At 44.5% G+C, this 27257-nt stretch overlaps 1 protein-coding gene across 4 annotated transcripts in view; it reads right to left on the bottom strand.

Moving 5' to 3' along the window:
* SLC22A23 (solute carrier family 22 member 23) overlaps positions 1-23068 on the bottom strand; it is a 103897-nt gene extending 80829 nt beyond the window's left edge. The window contains exon 1 of one of the 4 annotated variants that reach the window (XM_081918212.1): positions 21618-23068. In XM_081918212.1, coding sequence (XP_081774338.1) covers positions 21618-22211 — 594 coding nt within the window. In that variant the 5' untranslated portion in view covers positions 22212-23068. Of the gene's footprint in view, positions 1-1599; positions 1910-21617 lie in introns of those variants that run through there. The other 3 variants (XM_081918209.1, XM_081918210.1, XM_081918211.1) reach the window with 3 other exon arrangements.
* Between the last annotated feature and the right edge of the window lie 4189 nt (positions 23069-27257).

Here is a 27257-nt window from a genome sequence, read left to right as displayed (position 1 = left end):
GTGCACTCATACACCTGAATAGAATTACTTATAGCATGGGTAGCTGGTGAGCTACCCATCAGAGGAGGGCAAAACACTCATCATCCCTGATGGCTGGATAGGATGAAGCTTGGAGCCCCACAACATCTGGAGAGCAAGCTTTTAAAGCACCTTTCCAGAGTATTTTTCATACATAGCTGTGAATACCAGATTATACACCAGGGCTTGGTCACCTGTAATCATCCATTCAGAAAAGCTGGGTTTACTTAAGTTCTGGAAAGTTTGCATGCACTTACTATCATAAGCTGTTCCAATAAAACATCTTCTGCATTAGGTATCAGTGACTATTTTTGATCTAGCAGTTAACAAAATGAATTCTGCCCTAACATTGAAGCTAGAGCTGTGAATTAATTCATGATTTTCAAATCCAATTTAACTCCCCCCCCCATCTCTTAAGCAGGGTGGATTTGTTTTAAATCAAGATTTAAATCATGATTTAAATCACAATTTAAATCATGATTTAAATCATTAGTCAGTAAGACTTGATTTAAATCTTTTTTTCTCTTTTTTTTTACAGAAAGACTCATTCTTGCTGGTATAATCTTAATATTTACAACCAGATGAAGGTTTCATTTTTGGATTAATAAATTTTCAGAGTAGTTTTTACGATTATATAAAAATTACCGGTATTGATTTGGTTATACTATTAGAAATACATAGACAGATGATTATGAAATTATTGTGAGGTTTAATAAGTTAACTGTTTATATTTGGACAACTTTTCAGCTATACTTTATTGGAAGGAGAAAAATAATCATTTCCTTAATAACAACTTAAACAATTTATTAACTAAAACATTAACATTATAGCATATGTAGTCATGTTTGTTAACTGATGTGGTTAAACAATTTTTTTAAAAAAACAAACACCTTGGACTGAGCTTTAGCACACATGAAAAACTTAAACAAATCCTTATTTCCTGATGAATAGCCTTTGGACTATATTGTACCTTTATTTTTTTGTTAGAGTGTTTATTAATTTTCCATTAAAAGCATCCAATTAGCATAACAAATCATAATCCAATAAAAAAAATGTAAAAATCCAATTGTCTTCCCAATTTAATTCTAATTTTTGCGACTTCCCACAGACGGAACGTCAAAGCAACTCCAGGTCTCAGTCCTGCCTCTCACTATAATGTAACTTAAATAGAAAACTATCTTTAGAAAGATTCTTCCTCCAAAAGAATTTTATTTTTAAAATCCAATTATTAAAAAACAACACCCTGAATTAAATTTTTAAAAAATTGATTTTTTTAATCCACCCTGCTCAAGCAAGCTTTGTTTTATCAAAAGAAGAGACCTGCTGGTTTAGGTCAAAGGCTAACTAATTATTGTTGTTCTTGTTCTTGTTGTTGTCATCATTATTTAAATAAATTGTATACTTTTCTCACAGTGGCTGGTCAGATGCTATGGGAAGCCCACAAGCAGGACTTGAGCACAAGACTGCTGTCCCCATCTCTAATTTGCAACAAGTGCTTCTGAAGACCAGTGGCTGAGCTTCATGTGCCGGCACCGGGTGGGGCACAGAGAAGGCGGGGGCAGGGCTGGCATGGGGCGCCACCCGCAGGAGCGTGGCGTGCGTCCTGGGGAGCAGCCGTGATGGCAACCCACCAGGACCGCGCTGCTGGGGGCAGTGCACTCCCCCCGCACTCCTCTTCAACCGCCAGTGCTGAAGACAAACCACCATGAAAAACCATGGTGCTGTCTGAGGGGCCATTGCTTTACATGCAGATTCGATCCACAACACCTTCAGTTCAAAGGTTCTCAGGTAGTTGGGTTGGGGAAGACCTCTAATGGAAACCCAGGAGGTCTGCTCCAGGTTGGAATAGCAGGAGACATATTGGAATACAGACGGACTCATAGCTTGATTCAGTATAAAGGTAGCTTCTTAAGTTCTTATATAAATAATACTTTTTTATAGATCCTGCTAAAATGCATAATCACCAGAGCATCACACTTTCTGAGAAAGGTTTTGGACAGATGACGCAGGATAGGAAAACTCGGCTGATATTCAGCCTCATCATCCAAACCTGCTCAACAAGCTATTTTAAGGGTTTTTGTTGTTGTTGTTTGTTTTTGCAAGAGTGGGAATGAACAGGATACGGCACCAGGGTGTCTGTTCCTCTGCTGCCTTCAAACAGCTGAGATAACGTTTTCCCAGGCCTAAATGTTAGCTGGAAGGCATGTGGAACACATAGTTGCTGTATCACAAGGCACAGTGGCTAAACCACATTAACAGGATTTCCCTGGGTTTCTCCATAAAAGCTCTTCTCATGACAGAAGAACAGCCTGACCACAGTTTTCTGCATGAGGAGGTCTGCAAATGACGAGAGATTCTGAACTCCGTGCATACAGTCAAACTACATGAAAAAGATGGGGGAACCTGATGTGGCCTCCCCAGATATAGTTTTCAGAACCTGAGCTGGAAGATCAAAGGAGGACTACATATATAACCTCAGAGGTAGTCAGAGGTAGATCTGAGTTGCTAGGTAGCTACTTATGAAAAAAGCTTCAGCATGATTCATGCATGATTATATGAGGCATATTTAGCCCGATTCACAAGACATTACATAGAAAGAAGACATCAGGTACCTGTAGAACAGGGGTAGGCAATCTAAGGCCCGGGGGCTGGATGCGGCCCAATCACCTTCTCAATCCGGCCTGTGGACGGTCTGGGAATCAGCGTGTTTTTACATGAGTAGAACGTGTGCTTTTATTTAAAATGCATCTCTGGGTTATGTGTGGGGCATAGGAATTCATTCATATTCCCCCCCCCAAAAAAAAATAGTCTGGCCCACCGCATGTTCTGAGGGAAGGTGGACTGGCCCACAGCTGAAAAAGTTTGCAGACTCCTGCTGTAGAAAGCTATAGCATTCTGGCTACTGCTGCAGCATTCTGCTGCTAAGGACATTTCCAAGCAAGGGGGCTATACCTTGCTTTTTTCCTGAGAGTCTGACATTTGTTACTTTCCTAGCTCATACCTGCCTCGGTAATGAACTGGACGAGAGCCAATAAACTGAAGCTCAATCTAAAAAGGACCTGAGACACTGTGAGTGGGTGGCTTCCTAGACCGGATGGGTGGGTGGCTGCCTGTTCTTGATGGCATTACACTCCCTCTGAAGGAGCGGGTGCACAGCCTGGGGGGTACTTGTGGCCTTGGTGGTGTGGAGTGCCTTCCATCAGCTTCCCAGCTGATGTTCCCCTATCTGGACAGGGATAGCTCAACTTCTGCCATCTATGCTCTGGTAACCTCAAATTACATTGTTGCAATGTGTTATACACGGGGCTGCCTCTGAAAAAGGTTCAGAAACTCCAGCTGTTGTAGAGGGAAAGTAGGTGGCAGAAAGAGAGGAAAGAAGGAAGAAAATGGGGTGCCTAATCCTGGCTCCTGCCACAGCCCACCACTAAGCATGCACCCTCTGACAGATTACAGTGCCCCCCGCCAAGCAAATGTTACCCTCCAAAGAGAAAAAAGCTTCCCATGGCTGCTTTAGCTCATCAGGGTGTTGGCTGGCACTCAGCAAAAGTAGGTTGCAAAAGATCGCTTCCTATGTTGGCTGCTCCTGCCACCATTAATGCCCTTTCTGGAACTGTCAGCAGCTGCCTCCAGGTAAATGGCTTTCCCCAAGGTGGCTATTAAAAAATGTCTGAATTGAATGCTAGCAAAGCAGCCAGGGGAGACTGTGCAGACAGAGCATCTAATGCCTCCTAGTTCTGTACACAATTAACACAAACCAAATTCCCAAATTCGCCAGCCTGTACCCTGAAAGGGAACCCCTTAACGAAACCTTGCATGTGTCATGGGACCTGTTAGCTTCCGCCCTTAACAGAGGGCGCAATATCACATTCATTCCTTCAAAAACAGCCAGGTGCCATTCCCATCACGACATAGCACAGTTGCTCATTTCCCTCTAGGCTACTCCACTGAATAATATTTTGAAATGCAAAGCTATGCAGCAGAGCTTTCTTTCTTTCTTTCCTTCTTTGTGTGGTTTTATTTAAAGGAAACAGATTCATGGCCACATGCTGTCCTACATTCAATATTTTCCAATCAAGTACCACTATGTACATAGCAGCACACAGGACGAAAGCTTAGTTTCAATGAGAAATATTTTCACTCTCTGCTGTCGCTTGTTTGTTGTGTCTGTGGGTTCTGCCTCTGAATGAAGCTTAATTGCATGTCCCCGCTGGGAAGTCCGTCTGAAGCAAGACTCGCTAGTCTGGGGATTACTGGGCACATTGGTCCAAATCTCTCAGGTTCCATTTTGAAATTCCATCTTTGAGTTTATAAGCAGCTCATTCCTAAGGTCCTACTGCTATATTTTTTCTCATCCACCCCAAGTGGCCGTGCTTATTCAGAAGCTCCCTCTGTTCCAATCATAACCCCTCCAAACTCATGGAGCTGAGCAGGCTATTCCAAAAGCGTTCCTATCTCACCTTTGAAACTTGAAGGCTTCTCAAAATGTCCTGCCAACAACACCCACATAGACCTGCAATCAGTCAGCCCAGGGAGAACATGATCTGAGCTATGATGCAACCATAAACAAGGCTTTCTTCTTTCTATGCTAGCCTTTGCCAGTCTGGTGATCTCTGGCTGACTTGGACTGTGCAAGACGTATTGCACCCATAGCAAGACTGCCTTGTGCAAAGTTGGGTTTAAGTTGAATGTTAGTTTCTGGAATATCAGAACACATTTCCTAGTAGCAGTAAACTCCACTGAACATAATGGGACATATTTCCAAGTAAAGGTGCACAAGATTTGACTGTAAATCTAATTAAGTTAGAATAGAGATTCAGCTATCACAGAACAATATAAAAAGGCATTTTTATATTGCCTGGGAGGAGAGAGCTATACAAAAGCAGGGATTCTGTTACCGTAACAGAATTTAATCCCCCCCCCCACCTTTTAAAAAACCCCTCCCAGATATTTTAAAATAATATATATTTTTTTGACATTGTTACTAGTGGGTTGTGGGTTGTTGTTGTTTTTTTAAAAAAAGGCACAGCGGAAATTCAAGTCATTTGCCATCTCAATTTACTTGTTTATTTGCCACAGCAGAGAAATGTGCAGACTAATTTAATGAGATAACCTGCCCCTTTGGCATTCTGTCAGCCCTAATAATATTACTTCTTGTTACAGTTCATAACATTGTAACCAATGGAATTCCCCCCCTGGCCACAAAGTTTCAGCAATTTAAATGCCACACAGCAGATTTCGAGTCTCTCTCCTGTGGACACAGGGGTGGGGGTGGAGAAGGATACACAACACAGCCTTGGCAAAGCTGCCAGCCCCACCAATTTGTGTACTCCAGTAGTAGGCAAACTCATGCTTTTCCCAGCTCCGACGTTGGCTTTACTCCTTGCATTTGGCAATATAAGGAAGCGTATGCTAAGTAAATTCCAGAAACATGGTTAACCCCAGCCTTTTCACTAGAGGCAAAAGGGCTGAAGCTGATCTGGCATCCCTATTGCTGAGTAGCCCGCTCTGGCAGTAGCGGCACACCTCCAGGTTGGTGTCAGGTATCCTAAGTATGTCAACCACCCTAATATGCTCAAGGGTGGCACCATTCTAAGCAACATGGCGCCACCATAAGGCAAGGAAGGGCAGAATTCAGGCTAGCAGGCTCTCCTTTGTGTTTCAAGAAAATCTCTAACTGGGACATAGGACAAAAAGACATATGGTTGGAATCCAAGAACATTGTGCCCCTGAGCAGCTCTGGAGTCTTCAATGAGGCGAGGTGAAGCAATAGCAATTTGCCTCAGGCACATAGCTGTCAACTGTCCCTTATTTGGCGGGAAACTCCCTTATCCCAGCGCCGTTTCCCACTGCTGTCCCTTATTGATGATGTCCCTTAAATTTCCCGGGTTTCAAAGGAAGCAGCTCCTCTCCCTCCCTCCCTCCCTCCCTGCTAGCCAGGGAGGAGGGAAGCTCCAACTGTGTTGCTTGGCTGCCCGGCCTGCCCCCCTCCAGCCTCCTCTCACCAGCCTCGGCCCCCGGGAGCCCCAGGTCCTTCCACCACCATCCTCCTCGCAGCTGCTGAACTGAGTGTCCCTGCCTGGGGCCTCCCCTCTGCCCGTCACTGCCGCCGCCGCTCCCGCTAGGCCGTACTGTGGCTGCGCCTGGCACGGCCTATGGATTGCTGAGTAGCCTAGAGAGGAGAGTGAGGGCAACCACAGAGAAAGCAGTTCAGAGAGAGGAGGTGGAGGCGCGGGCAGGTGTTCCAAGGGCTAACCATAGAGGGGGAAAGCGCAGGAAGGACCGCAAGCGCTTCTCCCATGGATTTGTAGTGGTAGACTAGCATAGATGGTCTGATCTGTGGGTTTACTTTGGGCGCTATTCCCCCCCTCCTCCTGCCCCACTTGATGGAACTGAGAGCTGCAGATGGAGCATGAGAGAAAAGATACAGAACTGCAGCAGCATCTTCATAGCTTGGACTTCGTTTTGCACGATAAGTGGCTGCTGCTTGTAGTTATTTAATTGCAGTGTTTTATCAGCTGGTGTCTTGAGCAGCAACCTCTGGAAACAAAGGGCTAAAAACCAGCACTGATCTCCCAAATTATCTGGTCCCTTTTAACTTTGTATTTCAGCTGGTTGACTAAAATCCCTTATTTTGGCTGCTGATCCCTTATTTTCGAGGCTGCTGGACCCTTATTTTCAAATCTGTAATTTGACAGCTATGCTCAGGTGGCAGATCCAACTGCCTCCTCATCCCAGCCACTGCTCCACTGCCAGCCACACTGCGGCTTTGCCCGCACCACTGGCATTGCTGTCACATGGCCCATGCCCTTCCCACTCATGCTGTATGCTTGCTGCTGCATCGTGGCAGCAGTGCGAGTGCAATTGCAGACAATAGTGCAGTCGGGGGGGGGCATGGCAGCGTAGATGCAGGAGGGCCCCATATTTATAAGTGGGAGGCACCAAAATGTCCTGGGGCACCCCTGATGGAGCGCAGCTTTGGAGCACCAGAACTGAGCTGGTCTTACAGCCCTTCCACATCAAAATCCATTCACGATAATCCCAAATCATCCAGCCTCCATCCAGACAAGTAAAGAGGCATTAGAGTTCAAAGACACATCCCAGCCAGGCAAAAACCACTCAGAAGTGTGATGTAAAAGGTCAATGAGGGGTGTGGCCTGCAGAGAGTGGGTCTGTCCTAAGGAGAGTCCTGAGGCCCAGACAGAGAAGATAAAGTTTCCCTACACTACCTTAACAGTTTAGAGAACTGTGTTCAGTGATCCTCAGCATGCACTCTTCCTCAAGAACACAAGAAGTACCCTACTAGATCAGATCAAGGTACATCTTGTCCAACATATCCTCCTTTGAGAGGAAAGGTGGAATGCAATGTAATGTAACTACTAGAGAGAGTGGGTGGCGCTGTATTCTAAACCACTGAGCCTATTGGGCTTGCTCATCAGAAGGTCAGCGGTTTGAATCTGTGCGACCAGGTGAGCTCCCATTGCTCTGTCCCAATTCCTCCTAACCTAGCAGTTCGAAAGCATGCCAGTGCAAGTAGATAAATAGGTACCACTGTGGCAGGAAGGTAAATGGCATTTCCATGATCTCTGGTTTCCATCACAGTGCCCCATTGCACCAGAAGCGGTTTAGTCATGCTGGCCACATGACCCAGAAAGCTGTCTGTGGACAAATGCTGGCTCCCTCGTCCTGAAACGAGATGAGCGCCACAACCTCATAGTTGCCTTTGACTGGACTTAACCATCCAGGGGTCCTTTAGTTTTTACCTTACCTAAGGTTACAATTTTTTTACCTTACCTAATGTAACTAATAGGGACACGGGTGGCGCTGTGGGTTAAACCACAGAGCCTAGGACTTGCCAATCAGAAGGTCGGCGGTTCGAATCCCCGTGACGGGGTGAGCTCCCGTTGCTCAGTCCCTGCTCCTGCCAACCTAGCAGTTCGAAAGCACGTTAAACTGCTAGTAGATAAATAGGTACCACTCCGGCGGGAAGGTAAACGGCGTTTCCGTGCACTGCTCTGGTTCACCAGAAGCGGCTTAGTTATGCTGGCCACATGACCCGGAAGCTGTACGCTGGCTCCCTCGGCCAATAAAGCGAGATGAGCGCTGCAACCCCAGAGTTGGCCACGACTGGACCTAATGGTCAGGGGTCCCTTTACCTTTAATGTAACTAATAAATGAACAGCCTTTATAAGAATCCTAGCAATCAGCAAGTCATTGGCTGCCTACTAGAAATTACCCTGTGATCCACCATTGGGTGGCAGGCAGCCTCTCCTCCATAGGAACAAGTTTTTATCAGAGTTTTCTCCCAGCCCTTCTCTTAGTTCCCAACTGCATATAGCAAGGCTCACTGCAGATATATTTTGGAAATCAGAAAACCAACAAGTTTAATTAACCATGCAGTTTCGCGCAGGAGGGGAAAGGAAGGAACAATTTTGTGTGCAGCAGAGAACAACTGTGCCAAGGATGGAACACATAATGGAGTGAAGCAAGCAAACAAAAGAGGGGGAAAAGTCCTTCCAGTCATTTTTAAAAAAAATAAGTATAATTGTCTCCATTCTCTTCCTGGCATGCCTCCAGCTCCAGTAACACAATATCCTATCCCTACACAATGGAGTGGGGGAAGGCTTAATGTTTGAAGTGGCAGATAAAACACCACTGGCTGCTTTTTAAACAACAAGACAAAAGAGTGAATACAGGTATGGCAGATACAGAGCATTCAAATAACTGTTTCTTTTAATATACATTTTTTAAAAAACAGAAAGCAGAGCCTTCAGATAATGAGATTTTAAAACAAAAGAGAAAGCAGAGCCTTCAAATAACTAGATTTATTTTTATTTTTGAAAAAAGGTAAAGCCAACCCAAAATGGCATGGGTAGAACTACTGTCCCTGGGCAGGGTACAGTGAGCATGCTATGGTACTATCCAAGTTTTCCTGTGCAGAATCGTGCTCAACCTTCAAACATAAAAAAACAAAACAAAAAACCAAGTTGAAAAAACAGCAGTGGGACTGAGGATCTTCTTTTTTCTGTGGAAGTGGTTTCAGAGGCACTATTCCACTTGACCTGCAACATTTATACAACCCACAGAACTCATGGTAGGTGTGCAATCTGGGCCATGTTCACTGTACAGTGGTACCTCGGGTTACATACGCTTCAGGTTACAGACTCCGCTAACGCAGAAATATTATCTCGGGTTAAGAACTTTGCTTCAGGATGAGAACAGAAATCATGCGCCGGCAGCGCGGCAGCAGCAGGAGGCCCCATTAGCTAAAGTGGTGCTTCAGGTTAAGTACAGTTTCGGGTTAAGAAAAGACCTCCGGAACGAATTAAGTACTTAACCCGAGGTACCACTGTACTTGCTGGGCCTGGCTTGGCTGGCTTCTAATAAATGTAAACCATATCTACCCAATACTGAGCAGTGTAGCTAGCCAGGGGTGGGGGAGTGGGACAGTCCACACTGTTGTGGGGGCTGCAGGGCACCACAGGGGTCTGTACTGCAGCACAGTGGCTGTTGTGCATCAAGTATTGGGATCCTGGGCAGGAGAGCTTGAGGGCAGTATGGCAGTTGATGGGTGTTTTGGGCGCTGCAGGGGGGTGGAGCCATTTTCCGTCTCTGAAATCGGCGGCTGCCCTAAAAAAAAAGTTTGATCTGCCCCAGGTGCTGGAGGGGGTTGCTACACCGCTGCCAATTGGCATGCTTTAGAGTTTTGTTGGCATGCTTTAGAGTTTTAAGAACACAGAGGCTGCTGGCTCGGGCTAATGACCCTTCTAGTCCAGCACCCTCTTCTCAGTGGCCAACCAGAAGCCTATGGAAAACTCAAATATAAGAGCATTCTCCCTTTCTTGGTTTTCTGCTGCCTTCAACCATGGAGGTGGCATATATCCTTTGTGGCTAGTAGCCTTTGCTAGCCTTATTCTCTGTGAATTTATCTAGTCCTCTTTTCAAGCCATTCCAGATAAGAATAATTTTACCTTCCAAGATCCTAGGTGGCAGTTTTGCAAAAGTTTCCTTCAAGGACAGGTGCTGTTCTTGTAATAATTTAAAGCCTGAAACAGTCTCCCATGTGTTATTGCTGTTTTTAAACTGTAAATTCTTTCAAGAGGTCAGAAAATGCATAAATTACCATGAGGTAGTCCCTAGCTGATCATTAGGGACCCCTTTTAAGTATCTTCCTCAAGGGGTCTAACCAATCCATTACTGAACAGGTGGCGATATATCTGAATGTTGTAATATCTCTAATGAAAATGATTTATAGGTGGTACATGACACCAGTCAAGCTTGCAAAAATTTATAATTTACCTGACAATAAATGTTGGAAATGTAATGAGACTGAAGGTACATTCTTTCACCTTTGGTGGACATGCCCAAGGATTAAGACATTCTGGGAGATGATTTATAATGAAATGAAAAAGGTATTTAAATATACCTTCCTGAAGAAACCAGAGGCCTTTCTCCTGGGCATGGTCGGCCAATTGGTGCCAAAGAAGGACAGAATTTTTTTTATGTATGCAACAACAGCAGCAGAAATACTCATCGCGAAGTATTGGAAGACACAAGATTTACCCACCCGGGAAGAATGGCAGATGAAGTTGATGGACTATACGGAACTGGCGGAAATGACTGGCAGAATCCGAGACCAGGGAGAAGAGTCGGTGGAAGAAGACTGGAAAAAGTTTAAAGACTATTTACAGAAATACTGTAAAATTAATGAATGTTAGAAAAATGTTGGAATGAAGTTATATGGCTTTAGTAGAAATGTTATAAGGAACTAAGTCCAAATTGATTATTAGTGTATTAAAAGGAAAAAATAAGGTTAGAATATGTTAAGATAATTACAGGACAGAAAACAGAGGAAGATGGAAAGGAATTGCTGAAACAATTAACTGAAGTGGAATACAAAAAGGGAGGTGTGTGGAGGTCGTTGAAACAAGTGAATGAAAGATAAGATATTGAAATTGTTTGATGTGTATTAAATTGTTTTTGTTTTGTTAGTTTAATGTCTTAGTGTTAGTGTTATGTAGTGTTTTTGTATTGTACTGTATTGTTTTGTTTAATTTTTTCTTCTTTTTTTGTAGTGTTTAAATTGTTGGGAAAGTAATAAATATTATTTTAAAAAAATGAATGTTGTAATATCTCCTTGACCTGCTATGGTTGCCTGCTTTTAACCTGTCACTTTTTCTTCTTCTGAGGTTGAGATTATTATTTTTAACAGTTCCTCCTTTCTTTAAGCATTGGCTGACCACAATAAATATTTGATTGGTATTGGGGCGTGAAGGACAACAGGTTAGCATTGTTAATTAATATTCTTTTGAGTGTTAGAAAAATGTGATTTTTTCCCAAAACAGAAGTGCTGCATTTGTATTAAAATTCCTTAATCTCCTGCAACAAATGATTATTGAGTTCATATGTACCGTACTGGGGGGGAGTGTGGGCGAACGGAGTACTGTTTCAAAAGCCAAGCACCCAGAAATGAGGGTAAAAGGACAAGCTGAAGACCAAAAAATGGCATTTACTCAAACATTTTCTAAATTTAGATCCTATTTAGGAACATTTGGAAGAGATAAAATTGCTGTCTTTCCTCAAAACCTTTATACAAAGTGCAAGCTGAAATAGAAAAGGCTATTTTAAGAAGACGGGTGATAATTGCTGCGTGGCATACACTGCACTTAAAAAAACCCATACTGCTGTATCACCCAGCACTATATTTACAATCTGACCCCATTAAAGGAAGGAGGAAAAGACTGACCACTGAATTACACAGAAATTAAATGCTTTCTGAGCAGTTGCCTGGGCACATTCCGGTACAAAGACAAAACATTAAACATTTGATTGCACTAAATGTTTCTACCCTGACAAGCAAACAATGTTCCTGCAACAGTGGAAGGTGCAGAATTAACTGCATCCTTAGGTAGTTCTCCATCATGGATATAGTAGCCCTTAGCATACACAGCTATCTAGTCAGTCCAGGTTTTGAAACAGCTAGCTGCCTGGTGACCTGTGATGAGTAACATATTGCTTCCAGGGGACCAGAAAGGGGAAGCTTTAGTAAAACTGGGTGAGAATTGGTTCTTTCAGGCTAGTTAGGGTCTAATAACTTGAAAAATCCAATTATGAGATTTCTGCTTTGTGTAATCCTGGGACAGACAAGTTTAAGCCATTTTACAGTGCAACCATCTGGTATGTCTACTCATTAGTAAGTCTCAGTGAACTCATAGGAATTCGAATCACTCCAAAGGATACATGGGGTATCTACTTTAATTTTCCTTGGGTATTCATAGCTAATTTTCAGAAGCCAAGATAGCAATGATAACTCAGCTGGTAGAGAATGAGACTCTTAAACTCATGTTCATGAACCCTGTAGTCCCTTCCATTCCTATGATTCTATGAGCCACGAAACCTGAAAACATTTTTCCCTATTAAATATACAGTGATTGCGACTGGCCCAAAAGACTTATCATTTCTTGAATGTGCTGACAAAACTATCACTCAATTGGTTCCATACTCCCAATCACTGAAACAGACTTACACAAGGAGATGGTTCTATCTTAACCAGAACTGGTTATACATTGGAGGTTACATGTTGATCCAAATCTCAGCTAAGAATTTGTTGTGAGGGGAGGCTCCCAAATCACTCACAAACAGGAGTGATGGTAGAATTGGCCTATGTCACAGGGTTGATGTAAGATACACTATGCTATCTGGGAAGGAGAATGTTAGCCGCTTTGAGACTCCTTCGGGTAGTGATAAAGCGGGATATCAAATACAAACTCTTCTTCTTCTCTTTACTCTAATGGAGGCAACTGAATGAACACCTGCTCTATGCAAAACGTGATTTCAGTGAACAGAAGTTGGCCATCTCCCATTAGCTTCAAGAGGGCTTGTTCAAGAGAACCATTTGCTGGATTCTGTTTTATTTCTGTCTACCTATGTACTTCCACATAGCTAGGGCTATTATCTTAAGCATGCTTGGTAATGCTCTCACATTACTCCTCCAGTAATCTCCTGAACAAAAGCTTCTTCCATCGCTCCTTTTCTTCTCCTGCAAGGTATAACTACCGGAAAATATTGGGTGGGTTCCAAGGCTCATTCACACCCGTGAAGCTCACTATTGTCTTGCCACTGTCCTACATAAACTGAGAATGCTGTTGAACAGCATTCTTCCACCTTGGGTTCCCCATTGTTGGAGAACTACAGCTCTCATCATCACCAGTCAGTGATCAATGGTCAAGGCTGATGGGAGTTGTAGTCCAATAACATCCAGGGACCCAGGATTGAACAGCACTGCTGTAGAACACATCCCAGAATCCTTTGCAATAATACACAAGGTGTCTTTGGCCGGCTAATTTACATGATCAGAGTCCTCTGAAGGTTTAAAGATTGAGGACCATTGCACTATATGTTAGCTTAAAAAAAGAAAAAGACGGAAAAGAATGTAATAAATGAGACTTTCAAATAAATGTAGTCAGCAGAGTGCTGTAAATAGGTTTAATTCCCTGGACTGTGCCTTAATTGAGTTGTGGACTGAGTCATTAGAATGTGTGCTATGCAAAGCATGACAGATTTCATATTTTGACATGCACTTGGTCCTGAAAGAGTTGGTGCCAGCTCTGTAAGCACCCTTGAAATAAAATGAACTTTCATGTAGCTCCCCACAGTCAATAAGACTGAAATGAACCAAATCAAAGTGTTCAGGGGGACTCAGCAGTAAATCCATGTCTTCAGACTGATACATCTTATTGTCATGCCAATAACCATATACATGTAAAACCTGGAAAATTCTTAGAATCTTTTCTTTAAAAATACAAAACAGATATGACTTGTTATCCTCATGGTCATTAGCCATTTGCTTAATCTATAATCCTACTTTGCATAGGATAAAACTATAATTTTGCAGTAATGGATGCTGTTGCTCTAAATTAATTAGAATCCCCAATTCTCCCATAACTATTTATGGGAAGGAAGGAGACGACCACCGTCTCACAATCACGATAGAGCAGTTGCTCAGAATGTAAACCCACTGGATAGGAACCATGTCATTCTATGATCTGTGAAAAATAACTAGTGTACTCTTGGAACTCAATAAATGTTTAATAGTGGAATTTGGGGTTGTTGTTGTTTTAATGCAATTCTTCTTCGGGTTATTGTTGTTTTTAAGTGCAATTCTTCTAAACAGCTGCCCTGACTGACAGCAAGTTCTGCAGGAAGAGATCTTTTTTCTGTACCCAATGCCAAATTATTTTCAACCCTGTAAAATATAGATTGATATATTTAACCCCACTGAACGGTACTAGGACCTCAACGATCCATACAGTAGTTCATTTGATGAAGGACGTTAGTGGGGTACACTGCTGTTAAGAGTTGTTGGTGATCTAATAAGGCCTTATAAATAAGCAAAAATAAAAAATGTTGCCTGCCTGCAAAAGTAAAGTTCACTAGCCTACTGATTCCTGGAAGATATGGGACAGAGAGCTCCATCCCTCCTGAAGAAGATCACTACATCTCCTCCTCAGGCAGGCATCTTGGTTTCTATGCTGGGCACAGAAGAGGGCCAGATTGTGCCATCGCTCCTCCACCACCCTACTCACTCATGCAAGTTCTCTTTTGCCTATGGCTATTGTGGGTTAAACCACAGAGCCCAGGACTTGCCAATCAGAAGGTCGGTGGTTCGAATCCTCCACGGTGGGGTGAGCTCCCGTTGCTCGATGCCTGCTCCTGCCAACCTAGTAGTTCGAAAGCACATCAAAGTGCAAGTAGATAAATAGGTACCACTCCGGAGGGAAGGTAAACGGTGCTTCCGTGCACTGCTCTGGTTCGCCAGAAGTGTCTTGGTCATGCTGGCCACATGACCCAGAAGCTGTACGCTGGCTCCCTTAGCCAACAAAGCGAGATGAGCGCCGCAACCCCAGAGTAGGTCACGACTGGACCTAATGGTCAGGGGTCCCTTTACCTTGACCAGGGTAATGCTTAAATACATGGCTGTAATAATAATGCCCAGTGGGTCTCACACTGGAGTTCTATACATCACTCAGAAGTATCTCCTACTGAACTGAATGGGACATACTCCCAGCTAAGTGTACTGTATATAGACTACAGCCTAGGCTCACTAGACATTTGGACTTGAGAAGTAGAACAGCAACAGCAATGGATTGCTATCTCTTCACAGTTATATTTCCTATGTCATTCTATTTCACTCCTAGTGAAGAAATAACAGCATCTCTTTCCTCTACATTGCTCTAAGATATCAATTCACAATCCTGTGTGGGATAGCTAGCTCTAATAAATACACAATTTGTCTCTGAGAGTTGATTTGATTTATTGCTTTTCTATGTCACTTTTCATTCAAATGAATCTCAGACAGTGTTAGAAATTAGACAGGCACCAAATGTGTTTTGCTACTGGCACGGGTCCAATTGACTGACATCTCCATCTGGCTACCCTCTCCAGCCTTCTTAAGCAGGTAAGCAGAAGAGCTTATTACTGCAATTATATCCCACCTGCTAATCTCTACAACGACCCTGTGAAGTAGCATAAGTGGCTGTGACTTAAGTGGCTTCCAAGAGTACTTTTGCTATATAAATTAAGTAGGTAAATAAGTTATATAAATTAAGTAGATAAATAAATATAGTGTTATGTACTGAGTTGAATAGGATCCAAAAAGCAGCAGTCTGATTGGTCCTAGAACAATAGGATTCAGAATGCTGCAGTCTGATTGGTCCTAGAACAATGCAGCAGTATGATTGGCCCACAGGAGCCACCCAATCCAGCTCCAGGTGGAAGTGAATCCGCAACCTGATTGGCCTACAGGAGAATCCCAGAATTAGCCAATCACGTGCGACCCATTATGTAAATAATGTATATAAAGCAGATATTTTGGGGGAACTTTCATTCCTCACTACTATGAGCTGAATAAAGAGCATGAAATCCACACTCGACTCCGAGTATATTTCATATAGGAAAAAAAAAATGTCACTTATTTTCCTTGAAGCTTGAATTTGTTTTATTCTCTATTATGTTTTATTGTGTTGTAAACTGCTTTGAGGTGTTTCCTTTAAAATATAAAGTGGTATAAAAATGAAATCCAAATAACAAGAAATAAAGTGCCTAGAACATTTCATTGTGGTGACCATAACCTAGGTTTAAGGTGCCATTTGGCAATTAGCTTATACACCTCATTTTCTAATACTGATCAAAGCGGCTTACAAACCAAAGGCGTAGCTTAACAGCCAGGACCTTCAATGCCCCATGAGCACATTACCTCGGCCAAGAATATAATGCCGAAGGGAAGGTATGAAGTTTCAGAAGTAATTCCAAACACAATTAAATGTTTCTTTAAAGAAATACAGACAAGATTAATCTAGAGCAAGAGATTTACTGCCACATCGCATTACAAGCTTTGAGTTATAACGCAGTGTCAGGACTTCAACCTAGACCTGTGATTAAATAAACCCATTGACAGTTCCAAACCATATTGTCAGCTCTTTTCCTATGTATTTGTTTGAGTAACTTGGGTTTTTTAAAATCATGCTCAATCCCTAATGACTGCAGGTGACAATTTAATTTGTGGGAGGGCTCATCTTCAAGAACCTGTTCTGAATGCCTGGGTGCAGTCCTAAAATAAGCGAGGAATGACAAAGGAGAAAGTGTAACCACATTCAGAGAGCCTTATCTGGGATTAGGATGATAGGGAAGATCTCAGAACAGAGGGATCTTCTAAAACTGTTTGAGCCCCAAATCACCTCACCCTTGCTATAAAAGCTAAGAACATAGAAAGCTGTCTTGTATCAAGTCAGGGTATTTGTTAAACTACTTTATCCACACAGTGCTAGAAACTCAAGATATTGCTAATTGCCTAATGGCACCTTAAACTAGGTTATGGTCACCACAAGAGAATGTCTAGGCGCCATTTCCTCACTCCGCCCCCCGGGATGAGATTTATTATTGTTGTTATTATTACCTATCTATTAATTTCAACGAGTCTACTATGAGTATGACTTGGTTGGCTACAACCCTGTAACATGGATGCTGGAGTAGATAGAGCTTTGGCCTGATCCCGCAGGCTCTTATGTTCTTACACCTGTGTACAGAGAGGTGACCAGTGATTTGATGAAGGCTTTGAGGGGAACCCTTATAATAAGTATAAGAGTCAATAAGGAACCATCTTTTTCTGCCATGACTGTGCTGGCAAGCACCACATCTGTGATTTTTTTAATTGTTTAGCCAATGGAAGAAGAAGAAGAAGAAGAGTTTGGATTTGATATCCCGCTTTATCACTACGCTAAGGAGTCTCAAAGCGGCTAACATTCTCCTTTCCCTTCCTGCCCCACAACAAACACTCTGTGAGGTGAGTGAGGCTGAGAGACTTCAGAGAAGTGTGACTAGTCCAAGGTCACCCAGCATCTGCATGTGGAGGAGCGGGGAATCGAACCCAGTTCACCAGATTACGAGTCTACAGCTCTTAACCACTACACCACACTGGCTCTGGAGACAACAGCATCATTAGTTGGATTAGCAAAGTGTTTAGCAGGATTAGCAAGAATGTAGCGTCTGCCAATTACAGCATTTGGAAACATTGCGGCTGTAACAATATCAAGATGCCTTACTCAATGCACACATTTCCACACACACCCTTTGTTTTAAAAGCAGGTATGATGGAGCCTTCACAGGCTTTAAAGGGAAGCTGAAACGGTTTTCAGCCAGTGTTGGTGGCAAGAGAAAGCAAGACCGTAGTCACTTGATTACTGCATACCTAGTTCACAGCACAGTTAATCCGAACACAGAGTTTCCAGGAGGAATGAGTTTTGCTGAGCTTTGGGTGTTTGGGATTAAGGGAACTACCATGATGATGATGATGTAACAGTTTCATTTTACACTGCAGTTGTTTACTACAGTAACACTGGGAAGGCAGTAGGTAAGTACCCTCCAAACCTATTATTAGGGCAAATGAGTTGTCGGCAAAGGGCGATCCGGCACCCACACTAATTAGTAAATATGGAAAATACAAGTGGGGATCTGCAACAAAATCTTGCAGCGTATCTCCAGCCTTGGCAATAATGCTCTTCCTGTCCAGTCATCCTACAACAGGAACCATGCAAAGCGAGATGGGAGAGAAGGGGAAAGCTTTCTTTCACACCTTCCTGAAACTTCCATCTGCTGTAGAAGGACCAGGCACCAGCTATGACTCTGAAAAAATTGCTATAGAGGTCGGGTGAGGTTTCTGGAAAGTGGAAATGAAAAAGATGTCCTTTTCTTCAACCCCTTCTTGAAAGTGGCCATAATATCATGGCATCCCTCAGAACCTAGTCCCCTCCTCCAGGATATTGTAAACTATTAGGGGTTCAAGCAGGCCTCATCTCAACCCCACCCCCAAAACTAACACCTTCAATAATTCATGGTTCAGGCACCATGAACTATTCTGTATGTCCTGAAAGTCACTCAGCATAGATCTTTGGCAGACACAAAAAGTAATGCACTTCCAATGAGTTCTCCAAGTATGCAAAAGCTCCCATCCTGTTTTTGGACAAACCCCATTTGATTACATAATGATAGATACAGAACCAGCCAAGTTAGAGGGAATGATGCAGCTGATAATTTCATTTTATTCACCTCAGCGCTTTACAGCTGGTGGCCTTTATGAAACAGCAACCTGTTTAACATACATTTAAATGAGAGAATAGGATATTTTATTCACAGTGTAATCCTGCAGAAGTCTACTTATTAGTAAGCCCCATAGAGTCCAGTGGGACATACCATCGCAAGCACCAGCTTACAGCCTTAGAGAATTACAGAAGTCATTGAAAGAGAGGTTATTGCTCATAGTGTGTAGAACATTCATCCTCAGTCCAGCTCTGATAAACAGGTTTTTGGTACTGTTTTAGAAATGCTGCAATGCCTGTTCAACTAGGGCCAGTGTGGTGCAATGGTTAGAGTGTTTGATTACAACCCGGAAGATCAAGGTTTGAATTCCCACTCAGCCATGAAGCTCACTGGGTAACCTTGGGCCAGTCACTGTCTCTCAGCTTGACTTGCTTCGCAGGGTTGTTGTGAAGAGAAAGTGAGGAGGGGAGAACTATAAACACCACCTTGAACTCCTTGGGGGAATCAAGTGGTATATAAATGTAAGACAGAAATAAATAAAAACAGAAATACAAAAGAAATGTGTGCATACTGCAGAGGAGTTCTCACAGCGCCTAGCAATTTTCAGATTATGGGCCTGACTTGCACACACCGCCAAGCCATGGTTTAGTGTTAAATGCATGGGCTTCCCCCATCCTCACTCTGCCACAGCCACAAAGAGATTAGAAGTTTTCAGCTCACTTTTAAACTAATGGTGGTTTCTTGTTATGTCTAGAATAGAAATGATCCCTTGCGGCAGAAGTCGGATCCCTCTTTCTCATGCTGTGGGAATTTCTAGATGTTGACTGAATAGTGAGAAAGAGTGGACTGTTGGAGTATGTTGTTGTCCGAAAGCACCAAGCAGCAAGATGAGATCATGATGGGAGGGAGCTAATGAGATATTTTGGGGATTCTCCAGGATTATAGCCCCATCCTAGCTACCCTGAAAGACAACAGCAATTGGAGGAATTTTAAGAACTGGACAGCAGACAAAGGCCAAGGACTTTATAATTGGACACATTCAGACAGACACACAGAGAAAAGGAAAATGATTAGAGAACCTCATTTGAAATCCTCTGGAAAGATAGATAAGGCATTAACACGCATAGTAATTGCTAAAAATGCAGCTGTTATCTTAATGATTAATATACCAACTGAAATGTAATCAAAAATATGAACCGCAGCCGTATAAGAACTGGACAAAAAACATTGATCAAGGAGTGCAGGAAACAACTTTGATTAAATTGTATAAATTTTGAATTAACTGGAATTATTTTGATGTTAATTGGAATCTGTATAATTGACAAAACTGTGGTAATATTAGGTAAATATTGGAAAATTGCTTTAATTAAAAAAGAAAGAAAGAAATGGTGGTTAGAGAAAGAAGCCAGGATCAGTAACTGTGGTCTGAAGTTGACTATAAAGCAGTGAAACTAGATAACACTAACCACAGTTTATCCAGATTTGGGGAGAATGAGTTATCATATTTAGCTGAAAATGGAAGTGAAAGCTTCCAATTTTCTTCACATGAGCACATCAGAGGATAAGGGGGTGAAAGTATAAGTGCACAAAGCCAACTATGGTTTAGTGTTACATGCAAATATAGCTGCAGCCATAACTAGAATAGAGTTATTCTAGCACCCCTAAAGCTCCAGTGCTTTCTTATCATACACTGTGGCTAGCAAGCTGTCTCAATACAGTACAATCCTAAGCAGATTTACTCATAAAAAAGACCTACTGGACTGAATTGCCTCACATTATAAGCTAACCTTGTTCCAACTTGCCTCCCACTGGCAAATGCCTCAAGTCACATTACTGTATAGGGATACTCTATTTGTTGTGAGTAATTCATTACAGAAATATCATGGGTGTCAGCAAAGGCAACGGCCGCAGCTCCTGACTGAGAAATGTACACAATGGAATCCACATCTAGACACACTTGTACAGGCAGTGCAAAAGAATGTTTCAGTAGCATGTGATTCAGAGGGGAAGAGTACAGACACTTTATCATAGGGGGGGGGGGGCATTTACCCAACACAGTTGCTGTTCAAAAGCAGAGTGTTGTAACCTCTTGTATTAAAATTGGGTCACTGGGAGTTGTAAAGGACCATGAAAACAAATGCAGTATCTTATGGGCTGGAGCCAATGAAGATTAGGCCTGCTTTTTCTCTAGCAAGACCAGACGACACCCCTGGGGTGTCCTTACATGACATCACTGAATGCACTAGGGAAAGATATTCCTGCATTCCAACCCTTACAACACACCCTTCAGAATAAGTTTATACTCATGGGTTCCACTTGATTCACGCTGCTGCTCAACCCCAACATCATCTCCACCACACTCTCACACACAGTATCAAAGAACTTCAATCCTCAGCACAAAGAGATGAGCTGCATTGAAAGAGAGAGACTGGACATCTGATCTGAGGTCCTTTCCCCTTCATTGCTTCACTTATTCAAAGGCCAGTTTAGACGGCAGCGTTGGCCACACAAGATACTGCCAAAATGCCTTCTCCCCAAGTAGCATAACATTTACAAGTCCTTCTCCCCAGTGCCACACGGTTATTTGGCATGCCCACCAGAGCTGGCATTTCAGCAGAGGGGCTGGACTACATACTTTGCATGCTGCTGGACACTCATTGGCCCAAACATTGCCTCCTCCATGCAGAAGGCAACTTTTTGCAATCTAAACCAGGTGGCTTTGCATGGCAACGCAACTCGGGGACTGAGCCCTGGCACAAACTGATCCCTGCATCAGAAGCCCTCTCCTTTGCAGTTCTACAACTGAAACTGTACCCTCTTGCCTCATTCCAGCGCACAGCTCAGTTGCAGGGCAAAGAGTCTGCATGCAGCAGGTGCCAGGTTCACTCCCAGTTAAGAGGGTCACAGGTGCCAGGGCTGGGATGAACAAACGTCTCAGTCCTGACCCAGCTGCTACTGGGCAGTTTAGGGCAGCTTCAGACGTCTGCATGTACATTATGAGTGCTTACCTTGCTGACTATGTTCTGCTGAAGGCCAGCCGAGATCCGGTGATACCTCTCGCTACAGTCACAGTAACTGTCGTTCTTCCCCTCGGGGGTGGGCAGTTCTGGCGCCGCCAGCATCCCCCTGCTGTAGCTGCTGCTGCTGTGGTTGTAACTGGGGCTGGTGGCGAGGCCCCGAGCAGCAGCGGGCAGGTGCGGGTGCCCCGTCCAGTTGCCCTGCCCATCCGTGCCCTTGCACCAAGAGACAGGCTGCACCAAGAGGAAGCTGTCCGAGAACTGGCTGAAGCCGATGAACAGGGCCGGGATCCAGGTGAGCAGGATGAGGGTCTTCTGGTGCCCGCCGCCCAGCCCGCCCAGGAGAGGCAGCACCGAGCCATCGTAATCCAAGAGCAGCGGGTTGCACGACCCGGAAGGAGGCGGAGGCGGAGGCAGGCTCTGGATCTCCGCCGCCAGACCCCCGGCAGGAGGGGCGGCCGTCGCCGCAGCAGCCGCCGCCGCAGGGTCCGCCTCCCCGGCCGGCAAAGAGCCGTTCTCCTCGGGTAGCTGCCGCCCTCCTCCTCCACCTCCGCCGCCCTCCTCTCGTCGCCGGTCTATCGCCATCCGGAGAAGCTCACATAGAGAAGATCGGGGCCGGTGCTGTTGCTGCTGGTGGTGGCGGCGGCGCGCCGCGCGTACCGGCGACGGCTGCGATCCAATGGCCGGCAACCCTGTGGCGATCGGCGCGATCCGAGGAGGCGGCTTTCCCGTCAGGAGTCTCCGCCAACACGCACATAGGGGTCCGGTTCGCGATTACACGCGGAGACGGCGGCGGTGGTCTCTCCCGCTTTGCCTCCCCGCGCGTCAAGGCGCGCCCATCCTCCGCCACTCCCAGCCCGCCTTTCTTCCCTCCCCAGATAACCTTCGCGCGTCTCCGTCGACGTCCTCCCTACACACACACACACACGCCGGCCACCAAGACTCTGCTGGGCGGCCTGGAGCCCAGGGTTATCCGAACTATTATTTTTTAAAAGGTCCCTTTCAGGTCACTGCGGCTGCAGCTGGCGGAAGGACCCGGCGCCTGGCTCCTCGCGGGCTCTCGCTTGCCGCACATCAGGCTCGTTCGGCCCTGAGGGCGGCGTTTTCCCCCTCGCCCGGCGAGGAGGGTCCGAAGGAGGCGAATCCCATGCGCAGCGGCGGCGCCTTCTCCTTCTTCGGTGGCGCGTCGCCTCAGCTCTCCTCAGGAGGCGGCCGGCTTCCCTTTCTCGGGAAGGGGGTGGGGTGAGTGGGGAGGCCTCGCTCGTCTCGCCCTTTCTTCCAGCGCTCGCCTCGCAACCTGAAAGCCCAGCCCCCTGACCCACAGCCCGCCTACGGCTCCGCCTCTCCCTGAGGTAAAGGTAACGAGGGCTGCTCCGCCGCAGCACCTGCTGCCGCCGCCGCTGCCGCGGGACTAACCCGACGCGACCACCCGGCTCCCCCTGCAGGGGACGCCCGGGACGGCCCCGCCCCCTCGACCCCTGAGGGAGCGAGCGGCGCGAATTGCGCCCCAGAAGTGGGCGCCCGGGGAAGGGGCAGGCAGGCGGGCGGGCGGTTCGTGAGGGGACTTCTCGGGGGGCGGGGGGAATAGGTCGTGTGGGTCTCAGCCAACACAAACCCGGCGTCTCGTTTCCCCGTTGAGCGTCTCTGCGTATGTCCCAGCCGGAGAACCGAGCGGAGTGTCCTGTGAGAATATGGAGAGGGGTGTTCTCCTGACTGGTTTAAGCTGCAGTCCTGCGCACGCTCAGTCAACCTCGAGTAAATCCCATTGAATTCAGTACGTCTGAGAACAGACGTGAGCTGTCCTGCAGCACCCAGCCCTGTACCTTTGCACCAGCCTAGCTGCCTGCCTGCCTGCCTGCCTGCAGTGCCAACGTAATATTACCGCAGTGCAAGTCTAACCTTTTGTTCTGTGGCTGATATTGCTGGTATCTCAGGTACTTTCGGTTAGAACGGGGCTGTGGATAGATTAAAAGGGAAACCCAATGGAAATCAGAGGCATTGTGTTTGGTGTCTATCCTGATTGTCCTTTCTTAGATGTGTGTATGTATTTTTTTTCAAAAGGCCCTGACATGTTTGAATTAAGATATAACAACCTTGCACCATTCAGAGGCAAGGCACAGAAATGTGGTTTTTTTTAAAGATTTTTTTTTTTCAAATCCAAGTAGTATCTTCAAGTCAGGTGCTATTTATGCAAGATGTACTAATATGGCCACATCTCTTTTTACAACACATTCTATCATTATTTTCTGGGAAACCTCATATCCCGTAAGGAAAATAATAAACCAGCAGATGCTCATTTGTGCTGCATCATACGTTTAAAGAACTACTATAGTTGTGTTGTTTGGGCTGCTGGAAGCAAAAATGGCTCAGTCCTGCCTGCTCAGGTGAGGAGCAAACAGAAGCAAGGGTGAACCAACAGGGACTGCCTCCCAAAGCATCACCACACACATGATAAACTGTCCGCCAAAAGAAAAGGAGAAAGAGAAAGAGAGAGCTTCCACGACAGCATGCAAAACAGGGTTTTGTTTTTACTTTAAATGGATTTTCCACTGCAAAGGGAAATCTGTGTTAACTTCTTTTTTAAGTACGAAGTGGCTTTTGTGTGACAATTATGTCATGTGAACAGTGTGAGAAACTTGTGTGCATGAGCAGCACCGATTCCACAGCAAACCTCAGACCAGTTTAAGCCACTTTACTTCCAAGTGGACACACACAGGATTGTGCTGTACAAATGTCACTGGCACTGCAATCCTATTAAAGGTGAAGGGACCCCTAACCATTAGGTCCGGTCATGGCAGACTCTGGGGTTGCGGAGCTCATCTCGCTTTACTGGCCAAGGGAGCCGGCGTACAGCTTCCAGGTCATGTGGTCAGGATGACTAAGCTGCTTCTGGCAAACCAGAGCAGCACATGGAAATGCTGCTTACCTTCCCGCTGGAGCGGTACCTATTTATCTACTTGCACTTTGATGTGCTTTCGAACTATTAAGTTGGCAGGAGCTGGGACCGAGCAACGGGCGCTCACCCCGTTGCGGGGATTCGAACTGCTGACCTTCTGATAAGCAAGTCCTAGGCTCTGTGGTTTAACCCACAGCACCACCCGCATCCCTCACAATCCTATTACTCAGAAGTAATTCCCACTGTAATAAGTGGAACTTGCTCTCAGGTAAGTCAGCGCACATACTAGGATTGTGGCACAGTCTGAGGGTTTTTTTATCAGCACCAAACATTTTAAGAACATGGCTTTCCCCCCCAAAGAAGCCTGGGAAATGTAGTTTTCACACACATACACAGAGCTACAATTCTCAGCACCCTTAACAACTCACAGTTCCAGGATCTTTGGGGAAAGCTGTGTGCTTTAAATGGATAGTGTGGCTGTAGCCTGAGGCTCTGCTTTGGAAAACCAACCTTGGCAGGTGCACCTCACCCACTTCCTACTGAAAGTTTATTAATTAACTGGTTGGGCCAGTTTTGAAAAGGTCAAGTGATCACCTAATTCCCGAAGAGCACCGGCCCCAAGTTTGTGCTGCGTGTAAGACTGACTGGTTTTGCTATTCCTCTTCTCCCCTTGTCTTTGTAAATTAGAGCCTGAGGCTTTCTTCCTTAGTGGTTGCTGTACCACTTTTAAGTAGCACCAGTTTAGCTAACATAAGTCACATCTGAATCATGTTTAGATTACATGTGCTGGTGATTGACTAACAGAAATCTGTGTGAGGCTATAACCAGTGGTGCAGTTAGAAAGGTAGCAATTATGATGCTTAGTTTAGATAGTAATGTGTTCTTCTTCACTAGCTAGCTAGCTAGTTTCAGGTTAAGAACGGACCTCCAGAACGAATTAAGTACTTAACCTGAGGTACCACTGTACTAGCATGTCTCTGGACCTCTGCTCCCCAGAGTTCAGCCATGATAGTATCCCTGACTGCTACTGTTGTGAGCTGCCCCAACTGCAGGGTTATTTTTTGAGGGAGCGGATTTGGAAATTTCTGGAAAGAGACTTAGTGCTGATGTTACCACTCTCCCACCCACAACATGTTGTCCCAAGTCTTCCTGAGGGGCATTTTGTGGCCACTTACTTTCTAAAGTTTCACATAACCAACCCTGTTCTTGATGGACTTAACTCTGGGTCTAAGATAACTGATTTGGACATGTTGGATTTTCTGGGCTAGCCTACCTCTCCCCACACCTCTTTTTACTTGTCTTTGTTCTTGTACTCCGTCTATATCTCAGCATGTGCTTCTTTCAAAACGCTTGTATCTCTTCTCCCAGTCTGATGTCCTCAGAGCTTATTTTTTTACTTCGTTTTTGTTGCGTGTTTAATGTTTCCCTGTGCACAGTTTATTTCTTTTAATAAAAAAAGTAGATATATACAAAACCACATGCGCACAAGTCTAAAAAGATTACAAATCATTATCAGGAAAAAAGGTTACTACTGCTAAAGAACTACAAACCCAGCCTAGATTCTTGTGCATGCGACCTATTTTCCGTTGCTAACGTTCTGTCATTTCTTCTTTTATTTCTTGCTTTATATTATGTGGGAGAATAGGTTTTCAGTCTCACACCGTGCATCTTGATACATAGGCTTTGTTGAAATTTAGCGTGACTGCATCAGGCTATGTCTATGACATCACTGATAATGCCAATACGATGTGGTATTGAGCCAGGATGCAGTTGTGATTCTGTAGTCCAGCCTTACCCTGTCCTTCACTCTGTGCTTGGAGTTGTTGACTAATGGAGGATTTGTCAACATTGTGCTTTTCTAGCACAGCAGATTTATGGAACCCATTTGTCTATGTGAGCCTAGCTCCCTTTGCATTATATTTCTACAGGGAGTATCTGTGGATAATGGAGGGATCCACACGGAAGAGGAATGGTGATGCTGACAATACACGGTTAAGATTTGTGATGAATGTTGGCATACCTGTACCCGTCTCACGCTTTGCACCTTATTACTTATTTCTGAGCCTTGTTCTGCACAATCATACTGGCCCAGCTGCAATGTCCAACTCCTATGCCATTTTGAAGTGATGGCTAATTTTGCTATGCTGTCACAAGGGCCAATAGATGTGATCCTATCCTGTAGGTTTATTCCTTGGGGGGGGGGGATATAATTAGACTATGAAACTGTTTGTTTCAGTATGCCAGCCCTCATAAAACAGTAGTCAATGATTTGTTAGTGGGTGTATGTCAGTTCCTCTGCCGTTCCACTGCATCAGTTAAAACAAACAACCATAACCAAACCTTCAGCTCATATTTTATATGGCACATATATGCTACGTTGAGAGTCTGCATTCTCCTGGGACAGGTTATTACACTGAAAATGGAATTGGTTTGATCTCTCTACTCCATACAGCAAGACCAGAACATATGAAGGAGCATGTCCCTTAAAACACAGAACCGCCAGAAGATTTTTTTTTTCTTGCAATGTTTCATTGTTTAGATTAACAAAAACAAAAAACTTTCAGGGAAGCTGAGAATAGAAACATGAGAATAACAATGAATTTCTTTTATTAAAAAAAGTTATTTAAAAGAACGCTAGTACAAAAATAGAATTGGAACAGAAACAAAGTAAAAGACTCCAGATCATAACAGTGCATTCATATGTACATTTTCGCAGAGGCATTGGTGTCAGCAGG

Source organism: Podarcis melisellensis (genome assembly GCF_964234715.1).
Source record: "Podarcis melisellensis genome assembly, chromosome: 7".
NCBI lineage: Eukaryota > Metazoa > Chordata > Lepidosauria > Squamata > Lacertidae > Podarcis > Podarcis melisellensis.
Note: the sequence above shows the minus strand (reverse complement) of the source record. Positions and strands in the feature narration are given on the sequence as shown.